The 23064-nt window shown below is 38.6% G+C and overlaps 1 protein-coding gene across 1 annotated transcript; it reads left to right on the forward strand.

Moving 5' to 3' along the window:
• Positions 1-15888: 15888 nt before the first annotated feature.
• On the forward strand, positions 15889-17529 carry LOC108836605 (putative ribonuclease H protein At1g65750). The gene has a single exon (XM_018609742.1). It carries the CDS (start codon positions 15889-15891, stop codon positions 17527-17529), a length of 1641 nt encoding a protein of 546 aa, XP_018465244.1.
• The last annotated feature ends 5535 nt before the right edge of the window (positions 17530-23064 follow it).

The following is a 23064-nucleotide window of genomic DNA, read 5'->3' on the forward strand; positions in this document are numbered from 1 at the left end:
ATCACTATATAAGACACACACATCCCTGAACTCAAAACACAACACACACTACACAAAGTAATAAACACAACAAACACCATGACGAGAAGGAAGGTGAAACTTGCTTTCATCGTCAATAACTCCTCGAGAAAAACAACCTACAAAAAAGGAAGAGGGGATTGCTCAAAAAAGCGCATGAGATATTCACTTTATGTGGGATTAATGCCGGAGCTATCATTTACAGTCCCTACGATCCTACCCCTGAGGTGTGGCCCTCCGTTGAGGGTATGAACCAAGTGATTACTACTTTTTGGAACTTGCCGTAAATTAACTGGCACAATAATATGGTCAATCAACAGGAGTTTGTCCAACAGAGGATAACCAAAGCCGATAAACTTCTGCTTAAGAAGAAGAAGGACAACAGGGAGGTTAACCTCACAGAAGATATGTATCGATTTCTTCAGATTGGACAGTTAACTATCCAGCCGGGGGTCATAATTATCCTGCTCTAGCCAAGGATCTTAACGATCTAGGTTATCTTGTTGACCAGTATCTTAACAGTCTTAATCGCAGGATTAAGATTTTAGAAGGAGGCTCCGATGTGGAGATCGGTAAATCTTTATAGACTGGAAATTAATATTTTTTTCATTTTTACTAGTCATAAATTTGAAATATATTCTCAACTTAAAAAGATATATTTTCTTTTGTTTCACTATTCATAATAAAAATCTGATTTATTTGTTTTATTGTACTATACCTTATGCAATAAGTTCATATAAACCTTTTATTTTTTTCTCTATTTTTTCTTTTATCTTATTTTATTTTATTTATTTTATTTTTATTTTATTTTATATTATTTTTTTTATTTTTTTTGTTTTATTTTTATTTTTTTATTTTTTTTTGTTTCGTTTTGTTTTATTTAATTTTTACTTTTATTTTTATTTTATTTTATTATTTTTTTTAGGGTCATATAAACTGTATTTGCAAAATTATATGGTTACATTAAAACAAATCATTGCAAATATTTAAGAAAACTTCTAAAATTTGGTTTTCAATAATATTTTTATCGACAAATATAATGAGGACTGAATTATAATTATTGAAACATTCAATAATATTACCGGCCGATAAAAATGTGATTAATATATTTGTCGACTATTCAGTCATATATATATATAATTTAACTCAATAGTCCACAAAAATATTAATAACATCTTTATTGGCAGGTGATTATTTTTTCTGTTTTTTTATTTCGTAAACCTATATTTTCTTTATTTCGTTTTTACTAGTCATAAATCTAAAATATATTCTCAACTTAAAAAGATATATTTTCTTTTGTTTGATTATTTATAACAAAAATCTGATTTATTTATTTTATTGTATTATACCTTATGCAATAAGTGAATTAATTGGCAAAATGGGTCATTTTCAAGTTTGTTATTGGTTCATCGGAATGCTGAATGTTTTTATTGGCGAGGAGGGTTGCGTGTTTTGACGACCCTGTGCAAGTCTCTCGCAAAATACGAACCATCCCTTCTCCAGCTTGCTAATAACGAAAGCGCCACTTCTCTCTCGCACGTGAGAGTGTTCGTCGAGCTTCCCGGTTCCCGATAAACAGGAGTCATTTACTTCGTCGTGTTACCTGCAATTGCCGGTGAACGACTCAAAACACGTAGTTAATCAACTTTACTGCCAATATTTTTTTTGACAAAAGTCGTCGACTTTACTCTCAAAGACTCAAAAGACTGTTCGTTAATTTTTTTTGGCTCCGTTCTCCTAGCCCTCGAGACCTAGATCCACTCTCACGTGATCTTTCCATCGCAGTGGATATCTATCCTTGCATCATATCTCATTTGCTTGCATTTGTTTCATCTTAAATAAAAAAAAAAACTGTTTTAGCATTTTGTGTTCTTTGTTCATCATAAAATTGAAAACCATAAAAAGTGTGAGGTAGGAGTCGACCTGTTGTTTAGTTTGATTCATTTCAATCCCAAAAAGAAAAGAAAAATTTGTTTGCATTATAATAATTAAAAAAAAAAAGAAGTAGAGAAAAATGGCGACTGTGCGAAAAAACGGTTACCAAGGCGATTTTCTAGCGATTTTCGATTTCGATTGTTTCTCCCATCTTGGGAGGTTTCTTCTGGTTCATGATTCCGATTTTCAAGGAGTAGTTGATGCCAGTTTCAGTCCGTTGGCGATAGTGCCTGACGGTTTCTTTGTTGATTACTTTTTCAAGTTTCAATTTTGGAAACCGCCTTGGCCATCTATATATATTCATTCTTTGTTCTTCATCTGTCGTTATCCTTACCAAATAATGACAGAAAGAATGATGAATCGTCTACAAAACTTAACCCTTGGAATTACTGATGAACCGATAACTCTTCCGGCGGAGGTTTGTGATGAAGCGGCTTCCTCGACTCCCTTCTCGATTGTGGCGATGCGTCTGAATCCCAGGAAGCAGAATCTTCGGGCTCTAGCGTTGCAGTTGCCTCGTCTTTGGGGTGTTGCTGATTCGGTGAATGGGCGTGTCATTGGTCCTGATAAAGTTCAATTCCGGTTTCCCTCTGAGGAGACTATGAATCTGATACTCCGTCGAAGCCCCTGGAGTTTTGCAGAATGGATGGTTACCCTTCATCGGTGGTCCCCTAACCTTTCAGACGATGCGTCCAAAGTGATTCCTTTTTGGATTCAGATTCGTGGAATCCCCCTTCAGTACCTTACTGAACCGATGATCCGATTCATTGGCGATATCCTTGCTCCTGTGGTTGATGTCGATTTTGATGAAAATCTGACAACTCGTGTGGATTTTGTCCGTGTGAAGGTTCTCTGGAATACTGATCATCCTCTCCGTTTCCAGAGAAACTTTCAGTTTGGACAAAATGAGTACACGATCCTTTCCTTTAAGTACGAGAGGCTGCGTTGCTTTTGTCAGACATGTGGTATGCTCACGCATGATCGCTATGAGTGCCCACTGCGTGATGATGCGGATGATGATGCCCAAGATGATGACAACAATGATCGTGGTGATGATGATCCTAACGATGATAACATGGCAGGGGGAAACAGTCCTGAGGCTGATGTGGATGCGAATGTTCTCCCAAGGTTTGCTGATGGTGCACTTGCTGAACCAGACGAGGAGATTCCAGAGGAAGGGACGCTTAACTTGAATCCTGATCAAGACTTGTTGGCTGAACATTCAAGGTATTTTGAGGCAAAGCATGGCAGTTCTTCGGTGATGGTCGACCAACCAGTGGATGTTTACGTACAGTTTGAGAAGCATCTTGCAACCATAAAAAGGAAGCGTGATGATATGGAGGCTGCTCTTGAAAGCCCACCACGGAACACTAAGCGGATGGACCTGTATCCGCTGAGCAAGAAGGATCATGGTGATTCTGATGAAGGTGGCACCAGTTTAGACAGAGGCGCGGGAGGCCCGGTACTCCCACAGTCTCCATGAAGATATGCAGTTGGAACTGTCAGGGCCTTGGGGGGCTGCTGACTGAACCGAGGTTGAAGGAGATTATACGTGACGAGTCTCCCGATATCTTATTTCTTTGTGAAACTATTAGTAAGTGTGATGTAGTTCGGGATCAAGCTGCTGTATTAGGATTTGATAATGTATTCTCTGTCCCTCCTGTTGGTAGGAGTGGAGGTCTAGCTATCCTTTGGAAAAAGGAGATATATATTAGGATGTTGTACTTTGGTCAAAGGTTGTTGGATGTTGCTGTTAAGTTTAATGATATGAATTTCTACTTGTCTTGTGTGTATGGAGACCCCAATCCTCAGTACCGTCATATCCTTTGGGAAAGACTAGAGAGAATTGGTACCTCAAGACATGAGCCTTGGATTCTCGTAGGAGACTTTAATGAAATTCTATCTAATGAAGAGAAAAAAGGTGGTAGACAACGTGAAGAATGGACGTTCATGGGTTTAAGGAACTTGTACAATACTTGTGATTTATCAGATTTACAGGCTCAAGGAGACAGGTTTTCCTGGTCGGGGAAAAGGTATAAACACACTGTTTTGTGTTGTCTTGACAGAGTTGCTGTTAATTCAGCATGGCTCACTGAATTCCCCGCTTCAGAAGCTGTGTTCTTACGGTTCTATGGGTCTGACCATAGACCAGTTATTACCAATATTATGAAAACTCCAGCTTTTAGAAGGAAACGTCAATTCCGTTTTGACAAACGTTTGTTGGATTGTGATGATTTTAAAGACTATGTTCACCATGGATGGAATATGGGTAACAATACTGACCAGAACATTGGAACCCGTATTAGATCTTGTCGGAGGGCCATGTCTCAGTGTAAGCACAAAGCAAAGATGAACTCCAGTAAGAATATAGAAGAGATTAAGGATCAACTGGATGCAGCGATGAGTTCTCAGACTTCTACAGAAGAAATTCAAGCAGTGCAACAGAAATTATTGGTGCAAATTCGTGCGGAAGAAGAATACTGGTTTCAGAAGAGTCGTACACGTTGGACAAATTTTGGTGATCGTAATACAAAATTTTTTCAGGCTTGTACGAAAGCACGGTATGCAAGAAATACTATTCACCAAATCCAGGATGAAGAAGGAACTTTTTTTAAAGGGGATTCTGCTATTGGTAATCACGCTGAGTCTTTCTACACAAATATTTATAAAGCTTCGGGTGTGGCGACAGAACATACTGATTTGTTTGATGATTTTGTTCCTCGTGTAACTGATGCAATGAATGATCATCTCACAGCAGATATAAAGGATTGGGAAATTAAACTAGCTGTATGGTCCATTGGTGCTGATCGTGCTCCAGGACCTGACGGTTTAACAGCTCGTTTCTATCAATCATGCTGGGACATTGTTGGCCCTGATGTTATTACTGAAGTTAAACGTTTTTTCACCACTTCTCAAATGCCTCAAGCTATGAACTGCACAAATCTCTGCCTGATCCCGAAGATTGACAAACCAGCAACTTTCTCAGATTTCAGACCCATTGGTTTATGCAATGTATTCTACAAGATTATCTCGAAAATATTGGTGCAACGATTAAAGATTTACCTTTCAGATATTGTCTCAGAGGCCCAGACAGCGTTTGTCCCCGGGAGAATGATCACAGACAACATCTTAATAGCTAATGAGTTGATGCATTCTCTCAAGGTGCGGAAGCGAGTTTCCAAAACATACATGGCAGTCAAAACAGATATCACAAAAGCCTATGACCGAGTTGATTGGTCTTTTCTGGAGTTAACTATGCGTCATCTGGGTTTTTCTGACAAGTTCATTCGTTCGACTATGGAGACTGATGTGGTCATCAAACCAGTAGCTGAACCGGAGGTCAACCAAGCAGTCCAAACCGGCCACTTTGGAGGTACCAGCGACATAGGTCCAGTCCACGGCGTATATCTCAACAACCAAAAGGAGTTTTGGAGTGAAACAAATTTTAATGGACTCTACACTCAAGAAGGAGTCCAGTCCAATTGGAAGTTCCAGAAAAGCTTGCCGGACCAAGGAGTTATGGATTTTACAAACTGGAGGTTCTCCAGCCCATCCATCTGCGAGTGCCCGACTTTTGAAGGAGATTCAAGCCCAATGAAGAAGCGGCCTGAACCAAAGCCAATCATAGGATTCAAGAGGAATCTCTCATCTTTCCAGAAAGCCCAGTATCAGGAGAAATGGCCACGGAATTATGAAGTTATGCCCAATTTGCCAGAACCGGTCAAACCAGTTCTACACTTGCCTCAATTGGAAGCTAACCGGTTCAATCAGCTTCAAACCAGGCATTGGCGTCCAGGAGATCATTCCAACCAATCAGGAGGTATTGAAGAAGTCCTTAGCTACACCAGAGGCCAGGAGATCAGCTGGTTCAATGAAGAGTCACTTAAATCAAACCGTAGCTATTTATGGAAAGATTGGACAATCTATCGGTTTGATCATTTCCAACCAATTCCAATCCGACCAGAAGACATCAGGACTGAACCAGGACGTCCAGGAGACATTATAGGAGTTCAAGAAGAGTTCTACAAGTTCATACCATGCACCAGCCATCATAGGATCAGGAGGATCCCCATTAACACCAAGCTGCCTTATTTGGAGATTCTTGCAATCAAACTCCAACAGCTCTTTTTCCCTGAGTTTATGCACGACCTCAGCACCTTCCAAGCTATCAAGAAGATTCCCAGGAAGCTCACTTATCCCCTTAAACCATCCAGGTTCAAGAAGATATCAAGATACAAGATCATCTCTTACTTGGAGCCAAAATCCCACAAAAGGCTCCAACGGCTAGTTTTTCAATTTATTGCTTTGTATTTGATTTGTTTCCTTTCTTTTCTTCTTAGACCTTTATCACCATTGTATCTGAGCATTATATAAGCTCATAGACGTCCATTGTAAAAAAACCACCCTTGAATTTTATGAATGAAAATGCAGTTTTTCTAGTTTTCTTAAAACTATTATCTAAGTCTTTTGAGTGTTGTGAGAAGCAGCTCTTGAGCAACCTGACTTATCAAAGCCCCCTTTCACAGAGCTTTGTGGCGTCCATCATTCCATTCCACCCACTGATCTTGCTTGAGAGAGACTTCAGTCCAGCAAGCAAATCCCATATCTATCCATCTTCCATCCATTGATCTTGTTGAGAGAGACTTCAGTCCAGCAACAAAGATCCCATCTCCATCAATCTATCCCTTTTCTATTTGTTTTTATTCATATTATCATTCTGATTCATATTCATATTTGCTTCTGTTTGCATCATAAAACTTATAAAAACTCATAAAAAGGTTTACTCTTGTTTCAGGTACCAATCCGAACTATTGGACTAAACCTCAGTTCCATATTTCCGGACAGCCTGACCCTTGCCCACAACATTTTGGTATCAGAGCTCAAGCTCCTGACTAAGGTGATATCTATCCTTGCATTTCATATTTGCTTGCATTTGTTTTTCATTTATAAATCAAAAGTCATAAAAACAGTTTCTGCATTTTTGTGTTCTTGTGCATTCAAAAGAAAAAAAATTATAAAAAGAGGAAGACAATTTTAATTTCGTGTAGATCATCTAGGATTCAAGTTTTACTCATTACCTTGTTTGCATTCATTGCCCAGCTCCTTTTGCCATATTTATATTTTGTGCATTCATTTCAAAAAAAAAAGAAAAATCTGCATTTTGCAATTTTTGATTCTTGCATTGCAAAGTTAAAAAAAAAAAAAAGCATATCATTTTAATTTCGTGCATATCATATTTGTTTCATCATTTTGTTATTTGCATTTATAAAAAAAAAAAAAAGTGTTTGCATTTATTTGTTTCCATTTGAAAAAGTCAAAAAAAAAAAAATCTGCATTTTAAGTTGTTTCCATTTCTGTTTGCATTGCATATTAAATCTGAAAATTCAAAAAAAATCATCCTAGTTATTGTTTCATATTATTTTTCTCTTCATTTCGTGCTTGCATCAGAAAAGAAAAATAAAAAGTTTTATTGCATAGTTTATTTCATATCGGTTCATAATTGCATATTTCTCGGTTTAGTTTAAATTTCATTATTGCACTTGATTTATTTTGGTTCAACCAGGACTTCCCTATTCTTCACTTGATCTTTGAGAGTGTTTTCAGGAAGCCATGGTAGGAGAAACCCACAGCCAAAGTCAGATGGCAAAGAAGAGCCAACAGTTGACAGCTTTGCAAGAGGTTGAACAGATTGCTCAGTTGAGGAAAAGAAGAAAGGCACAAGGCCAACGTCCACAGCCAGGAGAAAGAAGATTTGGAGATGCACCAGAGGCTGTCTATGTCGAGCCCAAGCCACCAGATCCTTCAAGGATCAATAAAAATCCAAATTCTAAAACCCCCAAACTTAATGTTGTTAATTCTCATTTTGATTATAACTCTTTTGCTAATAAAGTTGAACTCTTTAAATTTTCAGGAAAAAGAGGTTATCTTAGATGGGAGAGGAACCTTGATGAATGGTTTCATTACAACAACATCATGAAGGAAGAAAGGCTAGCTTATGCCACTGATCTACTTAGAGAAGAAGCCTTCAAATGGTGGGTACAAGAAGAAGATGATAGGAGGTTTTACAAGGAGCCAACTATCAAAACGTGGGGAGCACTTAAGAAAGCCATGAGGTATGAGTTTGCACCAGGTTATACAAGATCTCAGATCAAGGAGCAGTACCCAAGGAGGTATCCAACTCATGGTTCCCAAGAAGCAAGAGAAGCTGTCCAAAAAGAGGGTCAAGGAAGCTTGCCTCAACAAACCAAATTTCAGCCAAACCAGGGGCACGCCATTGTCCATTGCTTAGGCCAGAAAAGTGACATCCTAAAGGTTATGGAGGTGAGTAAAAACGTCAGCCAAGACACCTTGAGCAGACCCAAAGAAGAGCTTAACAAACCAGTACTTCAAGCAAAGGCTATGGTAAGTCCTATACTTGATAAATTGGTTTATATATCATCTCCCACTGGTATGAGTCACTTGTCTTTGTCCAAGGATATTAAGACAGGTCTTGAGGTCCAGAAAGACATGACCCCCACACCCTTGTTGGAATCAAGAGTTGTCCATGATTTATTTCCAAGAAAAATGGAGATTCCAAACCAAAGGAAAGAAGAGGCATCAACCCAAGGTAAGTCTTCTAACTTTAAAAATTTAAAAGATCAGACATGTTATAGATGTCATAAAATAGGACACTTTGCTGTGACTTGCCCCACTAAGCAAGCATTGATACAAACATCACTAGAAAAGAAAACAGATTTATCTATAAGAAGTGATAGTTTTATTCAATCTGATTTATTGGTTCAAAATTCTGGTATAATGCACTTGTTTTTGCCAAGGAATTTTGATCCAGGAATAACAAAAGAAAGAGAACCTAGAGGAAGAGATCCCACGTCCCTAGAAAGGCACACCATCAGCATTACATGTGCAAAACAGAATGAAGGAGAAGCTGGCAACAAGGAGAAAATCATACTTCAACTTTTTGATGCAATCAAAGTAAGTATGAATTTTAAATCTTCAACCACAGATATAATGCATTTGTCTTTGCCAAGAAATTGTTTTTCAGATACAAGACAAGAAGAAGATCACACCAAACAAGATAAGAGGGTGCAAGAAAGGCAGCCATCAATCCAAAGCTGTCCAAAGAAGAATTTAATTCTTCATCATGCTGATGCACCTATGGTAAATTCGGCCATATCACATTCTGTTTATGAAACTCCAGTATCAGATATAATTCACTTTGTCTTTGTCCAGAATGTTGAGAATTTTTCAGGTTGCAAAGAAGAAAACTTAAAAGAAATCCCACCGGATAATCTTTTATTACTTGGAGAATCAGTCCCAAAGATGATCAACCATGAGGTTACCACTAGTGTGAAGTACCATCAACTCCAGAAGAGAAGAAATGACACTATCCAGGCCAGAGGCGTGATCATTTCCCATCTTTTTAAAGAAGAGCCACCAGATGCACAACCCATTACCAAACCAAAATTGTATCAAGGTAAGGTTCTAAACTCCCAAAGGAGAATGAAACCTGACTTGCTCTATTGTGGTGTATCAGGTTATCCAGTTTTGAGGTCAAAACCTTCACAAGGGGGAGGGGATGATGTGGTCATCAAACCAGTGGTTGAACCAGAAGTCAACCAAGCAGTCCAAACCGGCCACTTTGGAGGTACCAGCGACATAGGTCCAGTCCACGGCGTATATCTCAACAACCAAAAGGAGTTTTGGAGTGAAACAAATTTTAATGGACTCTACACTCAAGAAGGAGTCCAGCCCAATTGGAATTTCCAGAAAATCTTACCGGACCAAGGAGTTATGGATTTTACAATCTGGAGGTTCTCCAGCCCATCCAGTCGCGAGTATCAGCCTTTAGAAGATGATTTCAACCAAACCATGAAGCGGCCCTTTCCAGAATCAATTATGGGTTTCAAGAGGGAATTATTATCTATCCAGAGAGTCCAGAATCAGGCGAATTGGTTCAGGGAATACCAAGATACAATCAATTTCCCAAAACCGATCAAACCGACATTATTTTGGGAAAGTTGCCAACCAATTCGATTTGGTCCAAACCAGACTTATCTATGGAAGCCAGGAGATCATCTTAACCATCCAGAAGACATCCAAGACGTCCTCAGCTGCACCAGCACCCAGGAGATCAGGAGGATCTTCATTTGCACAAACCTTCCATTTTTGGCAGCATGGACACTAAATGGTTTCAATGAGTTTCTTCTTGAAATCCTTCAAGACCAACGGCCATATTCTACATTAAAGACATTCAGAGACATATCAGGAAGACTTCAAGATCATGGCCACGTCCAGAAGCTGTCCAGGTACAAGACCATCCAAGTTTCCCCATTGAAGACCCAAATCAAGCTAAAGGCAAGATTCCATGGAGCCATCAAAGCCTTTGCTTCCAAGATTTTTATTTCAAGTTTATTTCTTTCCTTTAGTCATTTTTAGACTGTTAGAGAGTCCCAAGGTCGAGCCTATATAAGCTCACTTAGTTTGTCTTTGTTAATCACCCTTGAATTTTATGAATGAATATGCAGTTTTTTCTAGTTTTTCTTAAAACTATTATCTAAGTCTTTTGAGTGTTGTGAGAAGCAGCTCTTGAGCAACCTGACTTATCAAAGCCTCCTTTCACAGAGCTTTGTGGCGTCCTCAATCCCCCCATCATTTCCATCTACTGATTTGCCTTGAGAGAGACTTCAGTCCAGCAAGCAAATCCCATATCTATCCATCTTCCATCCATTGATCTTGTTGAGAGTGACTTCAGTCCAGCAACAAAGATCCCATCTCCATCAATCTATCCCTTTTCTATTTGCTTTTATTCTTATTATCATTCTGATTCATATTCATATTTGCTTCTGTTTGCATCATAAACTTATAAAACTCATAAAAAGATTCACTCTTTGTTTCAGGTACCAATCCGAACTATTGGACTAAACCTCAGTTCCATATTTCCGGAAGGCCTGACCCTGTGCCCACAACATTTTGGTATCCGAACTATTGGACTAAACCTTTTTATGAGTTTTTATAAGTTTTTTGATGCAATCAAAGTAAGTATGAATTTTAAATATTCTGTTTTTAAATCTTCAACCACAGATATAATGCATTTGTCTTTGCCAAGAAATTGTTTTTCAGATACAAGACAAGAAGGAGATCACACCAAACAAGATAAAAGGGTGCAAGAAAGGCAGCCATCAATCCAAAGCTGTCCAAAGAAGAATTTAATTCTTCATCATGCTGATGCACCTATGGTAAATTCGACCATATCACATTCTGTTTATGAAACTCCAGTATCAGATATAATTCACTTTGTCTTTGTCCAGAATGTTGAGAATTTTTCAGGTTGCAAAGAAGAAAACTTAAAAGAAATCCCACCGGGTAATCTTTTATTACTTGGAGAATCAGTACCAAAGATGATCAACCATGACGTTACCACTAGTGTGAAGTACCATCAACTCCAGAAGAGAAGAGATGACACTATCCAGGCCAGAGGCGTGATCATTTCCCATCTTTTTAAAGAAGAGCCACCAGATGCACAACCCATTACCAAACCAAAATTGTATCAAGGTAAGGTTCTAAACTCCCAAAGGAGAATGAAACCTGACTTGCTCTATTGTGGTGTATCAGGTTATCCAGTTTTGAGGTCAAAACCTTCACAAGGGGGAGGGGATGATGTGGTCATCAAACCAGTAGCTGAACCGGAGGTCAACCAAGCAGTCCAAACCGGCCACTTTGGAGGTACCAGCGACATAGGTCCAGTCCACGGCGTATATCTCAACAACCAAAAGGAGTTTTGGAGTGAAACAAATTTTAATGGACTCTACACTCAAGAAGGAGTCCAGCCCAATTGGAATTTCCAGAAAATATTACCGGACCAAGGAGTTATGGATTTTACAATCTGGAGGTTCTCCAGCCCATCCAGTCGCGAGTATCAGCCTTTAGAAGATGATTTCAACCAAACCATGAAGCGGCCCTTTCCAGAATCAATTATGGGTTTCAAGAGGGAATTATTATCTATCCAGAGAGTCCAGAATCAGGCGAATTGGTTCAGGGAATACCAAGATACAATCAATTTCCCAAATCCGATCAAACCGACATTATTTTGGGAAAGTTGCCAACCAATTCGATTTGGTCCAAACCAGACTTATCTATGGAAGCCAGGAGATCATCTTAACCATCCAGAAGACATCCAAGACGTCCTCAGCTGCACCAGCACCCAGGAGATCAGGAGGATCTTCATTTGCACAAACCTTCCATTTTTGGCAGCATGGACACTAAATGGTTTCAATGAGTTTCTTCTTGAAATCCTTCAAGACCAACGGCCATATTCTACATTAAAGACATTCAGAGACATATCAGGAAGACTTCAAGATCATGGCCACGTCCAGAAGCTGTCCAGGTACAAGACCATCCAAGTTTCCCCATTGAAGACCCAAATCAAGCTAAAGGCAAGATTCCATGGAGCCATCAAAGCCTTTGCTTCCAAGATTTTTATTTCAAGTTTATTTCTTTCCTTTAGTCATTTTTAGACTGTTAGAGAGTCCCAAGGTCGAGCCTATATAAGCTCACTTAGTTTGTCTTTGTTAATCACCCTTGAATTTTATGAATGAATATGCAGTTTTTTCTAGTTTTTCTTAAAACTATTATCTAAGTCTTTTGAGTGTTGTGAGAAGCAGCTCTTGAGCAACCTGACTTATCAAAGCCTCCTTTCACAGAGCTTTGTGGCGTCCTCAATCCCCCCATCATTTCCATCTACTGATTTGCCTTCAGAGAGACTTCAGTCCAGCAAGCAAATCCCATATCTATCCATCTTCCATCCATTGATCTTGTTGAGAGTGACTTCAGTCCAGCAACAAAGATCCCATCTCCATCAATCTATCCCTTTTCTATTTGCTTTTATTCTTATTATCATTCTGATTCATATTCATATTTGCTTCTGTTTGCATCATAAACTTATAAAACTCATAAAAAGATTCACTCTTTGTTTCAGGTACCAATCCGAACTATTGGACTAAACCTCAGTTCCATATTTCCGGAAGGCCTGACCCTGTGCCCACAACATTTTGGTATCCGAACTATTGGACTAAACCTTTTTATGAGTTTTTATAAGTTTTTTGATGCAATCAAAGTAAGTATGAATTTTAAATATTCTGTTTTTAAATCTTCAACCACAGATATAATGCATTTGTCTTTGCCAAGAAATTGTTTTTCAGATACAAGACAAGAAGGAGATCACACCAAACAAGATAAAAGGGTGCAAGAAAGGCAGCCATCAATCCAAAGCTGTCCAAAGAAGAATTTAATTCTTCATCATGCTGATGCACCTATGGTAAATTCGACCATATCACATTCTGTTTATGAAACTCCAGTATCAGATATAATTCACTTTGTCTTTGTCCAGAATGTTGAGAATTTTTCAGGTTGCAAAGAAGAAAACTTAAAAGAAATCCCACCGGGTAATCTTTTATTACTTGGAGAATCAGTACCAAAGATGATCAACCATGAGGTTACCACTAGTGTGAAGTACCATCAACTCCAGAAGAGAAGAGATGACACTATCCAGGCCAGAGGCGTGATCATTTCCCATCTTTTTAAAGAAGAGCCACCAGATGCACAACCCATTACCAAACCAAAATTGTATCAAGGTAAGGTTCTAAACTCCCAAAGGAGAATGAAACCTGACTTGCTCTATTGTGGTGTATCAGGTTATCCAGTTTTGAGGTCAAAACCTTCACAAGGGGGAGGGGATGATGTGGTCATCAAACCAGTAGCTGAACCGGAGGTCAACCAAGCAGTCCAAACCGGCCACTTTGGAGGTACCAGCGACATAGGTCCAGTCCACGGCGTATATCTCAACAACCAAAAGGAGTTTTGGAGTGAAACAAATTTTAATGGACTCTACACTCAAGAAGGAGTCCAGTCCAATTGGAAGTTCCAGAAAAGCTTGCCGGACCAAGGAGTTATGGATTTTACAAACTGGAGGTTCTCCAGCCCATCCATCTGCGAGTGCCCGACTTTTGAAGGAGATTCAAGCCCAATGAAGAAGCGGCCTGAACCAAAGCCAATCATAGGATTCAAGAGGAATCTCTCATCTTTCCAGAAAGCCCAGTATCAGGAGAAATGGCCACGGAATTATGAAGTTATGCCCAATTTGCCAGAACCGGTCAAACCAGTTCTACACTTGCCTCAATTGGAAGCTAACCGGTTCAATCAGCTTCAAACCAGACATTGGCGTCCAGGAGATCATTCCAACCAATCAGGAGGTATTGAAGAAGTCCTTAGCTACACCAGAGGCCAGGAGATCAGCTGGTTCAATGAAGAGTCACTTAAATCAAACCGGAGCTATTTATGGAAAGATTGGACAATCTATCGGTTTGATCATTTCCAACCAATTCCAATCCGACCAGAAGACATCAGGACTGAACCAGGACGTCCAGGAGACATTATAGGAGTTCAAGAAGAGTTCTACAAGTTCATACCATGCACCAGCCATCATAGGATCAGGAGGATCCCCATTAACACCAAGCTGCCTTATTTGGAGATTCTTGCAATCAAACTCCAACAGCTCTTTTTCCCTGAGTTTATGCACGACCTCAGCACCTTCCAAGCTATCAAGAAGATTCCCAGGAAGCTCACTTATCCCCTTAAACCATCCAGGTTCAAGAAGATATCAAGATACAAGATCATCTCTTACTTGGAGCCAAAATCCCACAAAAGGCTCCAACGGCTAGTTTTTCAATTTATTGCTTTGTATTTGATTTGTTTCCTTTCTTTTCTTCTTAGACCTTTATCACCATTGTATCTGAGCATTATATAAGCTCATAGACGTCCATTGTAAAAAAACCACCCTTGAATTTTATGAATGAAAATGCAGTTTTTCTAGTTTTCTTAAAACTATTATCTAAGTCTTTTGAGTGTTGTGAGAAGCAGCTCTTGAGCAACCTGACTTATCAAAGCCCCCTTTCACAGAGCTTTGTGGCGTCCATCATTCCATTCCACCCACTGATCTTGCTTGAGAGAGACTTCAGTCCAGCAAGCAAATCCCATATCTATCCATCTTCCATCCATTGATCTTGTTGAGAGAGACTTCAGTCCAGCAACAAAGATCCCATCTCCATCAATCTATCCCTTTTCTATTTGTTTTTATTCATATTATCATTCTGATTCATATTCATATTTGCTTCTGTTTGCATCATAAAACTTATAAAAACTCATAAAAAGGTTTACTCTTGTTTCAGGTACCAATCCGAACTATTGGACTAAACCTCAGTTCCATATTTCCGGACAGCCTGACCCTTGCCCACAACAGAGACAGTCCGTACAGTTAGTTACTCAGTACTTATTAATGGAACTCCATATGGTAATATACAACCTGAACGAGGATTAAGACAGGGAGATCCCTTATCTCCCTATCTTTTTATCTTGTGTGCCAATGTCTTGAGTCACTTGCTTGATACTGCGGCTTCAAAAGGACAGGTTCGAGGTATAAAGATAGGGAATGGCGTACCGGCGATCACACATCTCCAGTTTGCAGATGATTCTCTGTTTTTTTGTCAGGCTAATGTGAGGAATTGTTCACGGCTGAAGAAAATTTTCTGTACATATGAAGAATGTTCTGGTCAAAAAATAAATACAGCAAAATCGACGATAACTTTTGGATCAAGAATCCCCGACGATTTGCAAGGCCGGCTTAAAAGTATTTTACAAATTGATAAACAAGGTGGTGGAGGTAAATATTTAGGTTTACCTGAACGTTTTGGAAGGAAGAAGAAAGATATGTTTGGTTTCATTGTTAATAACGTGAAGCAAAAAACGACTGGTTGGAGTTCGAAATTCCTCTCTCAAGCTGGTAAAGAAGTTTTGCTGAAATCTAATGCAATCTCAAGTCCAGTTTTCAGTATGTCATGTTTTAAGATACCTCAACAAACAATTGGTGAACTCACAAGTGTCATGTCGAGATTCTGGTGGGAGAAATCAGCAACTCAGAAAGGCATTCCGTGGGTTGCTTGGGATCGTATGCAATTTCCTAAATGTCAGGGAGGTATGGGTTTCAAAAATTTGTGTAAGTTTAATGATGCGTTACTTGCAAGGCAAGCATGGAGACTTGTGCAATATCCTAATTCTGTGATGGCAAAGCTTTTTAAAGCTCGCTACTTTAAGGATTCTCATATTTTGCAAGCCTCTTCTAAGAGATATCAGTCATATGGTTGGTCTTCTCTTATGGTGGGTATTAATCTCTTGAAACAAGGTTCACGGTTTATTATTGGGAATGGTAAATCTGTCAGACTCTATGAGGATCATTGGCTCCCAACTGAACCTCCCAGGTGTGCTACACGAATGTGTAATAGACAGCATCTCATGGTCTCCGACATCATAGTTGCTACGAGTACTTTTCAACATTGGAATTTAGATACTGCTCAACAGCTGCTAAATGATGAATATTTTCAGCTTATGCTCACGATCTACCTTCCTCAAACTAAGATTGAAGATACTCTGGTTTGGCCTTTGGAGGCTTCTGGAAATTACACTGTTAAAAGTGGATATAAACGAGAAATGATGGAGTTGGGTCGACAGTTACCAGATTTACTTCCTCCAAGGGGAGACCCAGTGTTGAAAACAAAAATTTGGAAGCTTCCTATTATTCCAAAACTGAAACACTTTCTCTGGCGTATTCTTACTTTGGCTTTGGGAACAAACACAAGGTTAAATACAGGGGGTATGTCATTGGATTGCCTCTGTTCTCGCTGTTCTGATGCTCCTGAAACAGTAAATCACCTTTTCTTCTTGTGTCCCATTTCGGTTCAAACCTGGCGCTCGAATCAAGTCACTTTAGGCTTCTCGGCAAGGTTTACTGATGATTTGGAAAATAATATGGAGTATCTCCTACAACTACAATCTTCATCAACGTTAACTATGGAACAGAAGTTAACCCCTTTCTGGTTGCTTTGGAAGATATGGAAATCCAGAAATAATCTTATTTTTAAAAATAAGATCATTAATCCCCAACGTGATGGAGAGTATGTGACAGTAGAAGTTCGAGATTGGTTAGAAAAAACAGCTCAGGTTAGTTCTACCCCACGGCAGATCCCTCTAAGTCCAAGATGGTATCCTCCAATGATCCCTTATTACAAATGCAACTTTGATGCTGCATATAATCCACAAACTTTCCATGCTTCTGCTGGCTGGGTTATTCGAGATTGTTATGGAGTAGTACATTACTGGGCAATGGCTTTCTTAGGCTCTGCTCAATCACCACTTGAAGCAGAGAGTAAGGCTTTGTTGGCAGCTATTCAATGCGCCTTTGCCTTGGGGTATAAGAATATGATTTTTGAAGGTGATTGTCTGGTTTTAATCAATTCTCTCACTACTGGGAAAGGAGATTTTAGTATTGCCATGATTTGTAATGACATCAGACATTGGGGGCGCAAGCTTGGATTGCTTCAGTTCGCAAGGGTTCCAAGAGAGGCAAATGTGGTGGCTCATATGTTAGCTACACGTTGTGATCCTACTGTGTTATTTACATCATCCTCTACTTTCATTCCACATTGGCTTACCAATGTGATTTGTAACGATTACATAAGATGTGCTTAATAAAGTTACTTTTGTCGGAAAAAAAAAAAAATTTGTTTGCATTCATTTAGCTATTTATTTCCATTTTTTTAAAAAAGTCAAAAACAAAAATCTACATTCCATATTTGTTTCTTTTTTGAATCTTGCATCAAAAAAAAAGGTACTCGTGCATATCATATTTGTTTCATCATTTTTGATATTTTCATATATAAAAAAAAAGGTGTTTGCATTCATTTGTTGCCATTTTAAAAGTCAAAAAAAAAAAATCTGCATTTAAGTTGTTTCCAATTCTTTTTGCATTGCATAAAAAAATATGAAGATTCAAAAAAAAAAATAATCCTAGTTATTGTTTCATATCATATTGGTTGATCCATTTCGTGATTGCATCAGAAAAGAAATTTTTTTTTTAAAGCATAGTTCATATCATTTGCATATTTGGTTTTTAATTGTTGCATCTTAAGAAAATTCAAAAAAAGAAAATCAGAATTAATTTGTTTTCCATATTTTCTTTCCATTTGTTTTTCATTGCATCCCATAGTGATTTATTTCGAGCTTGCATCCAGAAAACCAAAAGAAAAATCATCTTGCATAGTTTAGTTTAAGTTTCATTATTGCATCTGATTTATTTTGGTTCAACCAGAATTTCTGTATTCCTCACTTGATCTTTGAGATTGTTTGCAGGAAGAAATGGGAGAGAAAGGGCACGGCCAAACTCTTGAGACCACACTGAGCCAACATTTTGCAGCTCTACAAAAGCTCAAAAATCAGACTGCTCGGTTGGAAAAAGAAACCAAGGCACTAGGACAACGTCCATAATATACCATGGATTTTACCCATTTTTACCCATGGTATATAAGTGTTTTATATACTATTTATTATGTATTGGAGTCTATTTAGAGTATTTACAGGTTCAGGGACGATTCGGAGATATATGGTGATTTTGGTGTCTTTTGGAGTCTTTCGCAGTGCAGAACTGCACAGACGCTTCAGATGTTTAGCTCTCGATAGAGACTTTCCCACCGTTGGATCTAGCCCATCTTTTGACACAAGATAGAGCTTTGAGTTAGCTTTCCAAGCAGAAGTTATGCCCGTTTTACTGAAGAGTGATCAGTCTGCCTCGCGAGAGGAAGCTGTCGAGAAGAGGATTGTATGTCGATCGATGCAGCACACTGCATGTCGATCTACAGGGACATCAGAATGTGGGCTGAGTATATTTCATGATCTACTGAAGCCCAGGAGTCACCACAAAGTTACCAAAATACCCTTGACGACCAGAAACCCTATTTATGTTATTTCTAAGCCATTGTTGACGGCTACGCTTTCTACGCTTTCTTTTGATTCATTGTTCTTAGTTTAGGAGAGAAGAGAGGAACTCCTTCAGAGTCCTCTTGGAACTCCTTTGGTTTTTATATCTATTCTATTGCAATTTCATCTATTCATCTATGATTTCTGTGAAAGCTATCATGTATGAGTAGATCCACCTGTTAGGTTTACGGTTCAGATAGGTTATGAGGGATTAGCACCAAATATAGAATTGCTAAATTGTGGTATTAATCATTGAGACTGTTCTTAATGCTTGTTCTTGAGTAATTAACTTGAACTTGATCATAAAATCATTAGGCACAAGCGAGAGCTTGGTCTCTTATCTGACTTGTCTTCTCTGATCTAGGATTGCTAGATAAGAGCGAGAGCTGGTTTAGAAACCCTAGTGAACATATATTCAACCCGCCATTAAGCTTACTACAAGCGCATCGATCGTTATTCCTATAGAATAATCGATCGACGGAGCGAAAGGTATATCGATCGATACTCATATAGAGTCATCGATCGACACTTTCTAATTGATCATCCCGACAGGTGATATCATTGGATCTAGTAATAGATAACCTATACAACGAGAGTTGATATGTTATTCTTATAGTTGAGTTCTATAATATCATAATTTAGTATATATATCATTATAATTCCAGCCTGAATAGAAACCCTAGATCTAGCTACCATTCTTCCATCAAACAACTCTTGGTTACATAAGAACAACTGCCTTGTTCACTTTGCTTTCATTACATTCATATTTACTGTTTTATAATTGTTTGCCTAGTTAAATCTTAATATTCATAGTTTAGTGTGTGCCCTAGCTCTCTGTGGATTCGATCCCTAAGTACTACAATCGAACCTCTTATTTGAGAGAGTAAGATCACTTGTTAGGGTAATTTGAGTGATATCAAATGTGGCGCCGTTGCCGGGGAGCAAGGATTCGCCATTAGACTTGATTAATAAGTTTATTCTAGGTATTATTTACTGTTTTAAGTTACTTACGATTTTTTTTTTGTTTTTCAGGTACATGCCAATTGGTACCAGAAGCAGCAAGGGGGAATTACTTTTCTTCTCAGACCCAGCACGTTTGGAACGCTCGATCCGCAAAGAGAAACGCGCAGCATCGATCGATACCACTTACACATCATCGATCGATACATGTGAAAGAGAATCGATCGACACTTCATTCGCAACATCGGTCGATACCAATCTGCGAGCAACCATGAGCGAGATACTTGTGCTACAAAGGGATGAGAATGGGGACCTGCATGACCAGGATGGTCATCTGCGTAATGCAGCAGGTCAGAGACTTGATGCTCAGGGGACTGTAATTCCTGACTCCGATACTGATGCTACAGGAGCTGCTATACATGTAGATGGGGATGCTCGACAAAGGACACTGGCTGATTACAACCGTCCAGAGGAATACTATATCAACAGATCAGCCATTCGTCTACCAGATATTCAGACACAAAATTTCGAGCTGAATCCAAAGTACTACACGCTCGTGGCACAGATACCTTACTCTGGATTATCTCACGAGCATCCTATGGACCATCTAGAAAGGTTCGAGGATCTTATTGCTCTTATCTGTATGGATGAAGTCCCTGAGGACTACTTGCTTTGCAAGCTCTTCAAATACTCACTTGTTGGAGAAGCTACGCTTTGGCTTAAGCAGCTACCACCAGGATCTCTTACATCATGGACCGACATCCAAAATGCATTCCTGAGAAAATTCTTTGATGAAGCACGGACTGAAGAAATAAGAGATAAAATTTGGACATTCTCTCAGGGATCTACAGAAGGTTTCAGAAGCTCTTGGGAGAGGTTCAGGAGCTACCAAAGGGACTGCCCACATCATGGTTTTATGGAGGTTCAGCTGTTGATGAAGTTTTGCAATGGTATTGATGTGCAATATCATGTAATGCTGGACACTGCAAGCGAGGGGAACTTTAGAACAAAGACCCCAGAGGAAGCTAAGAGACTGATTGAGAGCTTGGCGTACAGCACCAGTGTCAAAAATCTAGATATGCACAAGATAAAATCAGCTGTAAAGGATGACAATAAGATCATTGAGGCTGAGACTGGTTCTGTAAATGAAGTCTCATTTGTGGAGCATGCTATATACCAGGATGAGGATCAGTACAATTTAGAAGAGATGGAATTTATACTAGAGGAGCGCTTGAAAGAACAGCAGGAGATCACTGAGGAGCTTAATCTGCATTTGGATTCTCTCTGCAAAGAGGTGAATGGAATGATAGACATCATCGATACCCGTTTCAAGATATTGTGCACCCAAATTTCACAGATTGCAAAAACTGTGAAAAATGAAAATTTTCTTCAAAGGAACGACACTGTTCATGCCGGTACTGTTCACACCAGTACTATTCACACTGGTACTGTTCATCCGATTACTGTTCATCGATATCGATCGACACTGTTCATCCCGTATCGGTCGACACTGTTCATCGTGACACTGTTCATCGCGGTACTGTTCATCGCGACACTGTTCATCATGACACTGTTCACGCAGAAACTGTTCATCGGGATACTGTTCATCGGGATACTGTTCATCGTGACATTATTCATCCCGACTGGGAAGAGCAGCAGGTCGATTCCAGATGGGATAACTACTTTGGGGAAATAATCAAACATGAGAAGTTGGAAGAAGAAGTCTTTTTAGTCGAAAGTTGCATGTCCATTGGTAACTCGTACTTGTGTCGATCTACACCATCAGCTGAACATCGATCGACACCATTTTTAGGGTCATGCAGTACTGTTCAAATTCAGAGCCACTCAGATTTCGCTGCTCAACACCCACATCATCCCATCCCGTACCATGCTAAAACATATGACGTCGAGCAACACAAACAAAACGGCATCGACCGACCTCCACGGGAAAGCATCGATCGACAGCGGCTCACTACAAATCTGGTGTGTTTACCAGACCCCTATGCCCACGATTTGAATGCAACTCGCAACCCATATCAGACGCCAGTTTGCTTAAAGACAATGGAGAAGACCAGACAGCAACCTGCAGATGCACCAGACCAAAAGAAATTGACTCTAGTTGAAACTTCTTTCGTTGAGAGTGTCGATCGACGTCATCCATCTGGTATCGATCGACACCAAATGGACGGACATGAACCTGTCATGGAACGACAGGCAACAAAAGAAGTGATTCAGATTGGGATGGTGTCGAAAGCTAAGAAACTCTATGTTCCCAAACACCTGAGGAGAGAAGCTAACAAAGCTGAACTTGATGGATTTCATAAGAGGGTGAAGAGAGTTCCTAAGGGTATGACTTTTAAGGAAGCCTATTATAAGTACAGACTTGGTAATTTCTTCAGAGAGAGCAGAGAGACAGAAAAGGACATGGAGATATTATTCAACAAGGTCTGCCGTAAGCCTAAGAGGACTCTAAAGAAGGAACAAGATCCTGGAAATTAATATTTTAGATTCAGATTTTAGAAAGAGGCTCGGATGTGGAGATCGGTGAATCTTTATAGACTGGAAATTAATATTTTTTTTCGTTTTTACTAGTTATAAATCTAAAATATATTCTCAACTTAAGAAGATATATTTTCTTTTGTTTCATTATTTATAATAAAAATCTGATTAATTTGTTTTATTGTATTATACCTTATGCAATAAGTTCATATAAACCTTTTTATTTTTTTCTCTATTTTTCTTTTATCTTATTTTATTTTAATTAACTTTAGTTTATTTTATTTTATATTATTTTATTTTTATATTATTTTATTTTATTTTTTATTTTATTTTTATTTTTATTTTATTTTTATTTTTTATTTTTTGTTCCGTTTTGTTTAATTTTATTTCTACTTTTATTTTTATTTATTTTTATTATTTTTTTATTTTTAGGGTCATATAAACTGTATTTTTGCAAAAATTATATGGTGACTTTAAAAAAAATCATTGCAAATATTTGGGACAACTTCTAAGATTTGGTTTTCAATAATATTTTTATCGACAAATATAATGAGGACTGAATTATACTTATTGAAACATTCAATAATATTACCGGCCGATAAAAATGTGATTAATATATTTGTCGACTGTTCAGTCATATATAGATAATTTAACTCAATAGTCCACAAAAATATTAATCATATCTCTATTGGCAGGTGATTATTCTTTCTGTTTTTTTTACTTCATAGATCTATATATATATATATTCCCTTCTTAAAAAGATAAATTTTTCATAGCCCTCCATCACTATAT

Source organism: Raphanus sativus, chromosome 7 (genome assembly GCF_000801105.2).
Source record: "Raphanus sativus cultivar WK10039 chromosome 7, ASM80110v3, whole genome shotgun sequence".
Taxonomy (NCBI): domain Eukaryota; kingdom Viridiplantae; phylum Streptophyta; class Magnoliopsida; order Brassicales; family Brassicaceae; genus Raphanus; species Raphanus sativus.

Excerpts from the sequence above, each read along its gene's own strand:
- LOC108836605 (XM_018609742.1), top strand. The coding sequence starts at position 15,889 with ATGTCGAGATTCTGGTGGGAGAAATCAGCAACTCAGAAAGGCATTCCG.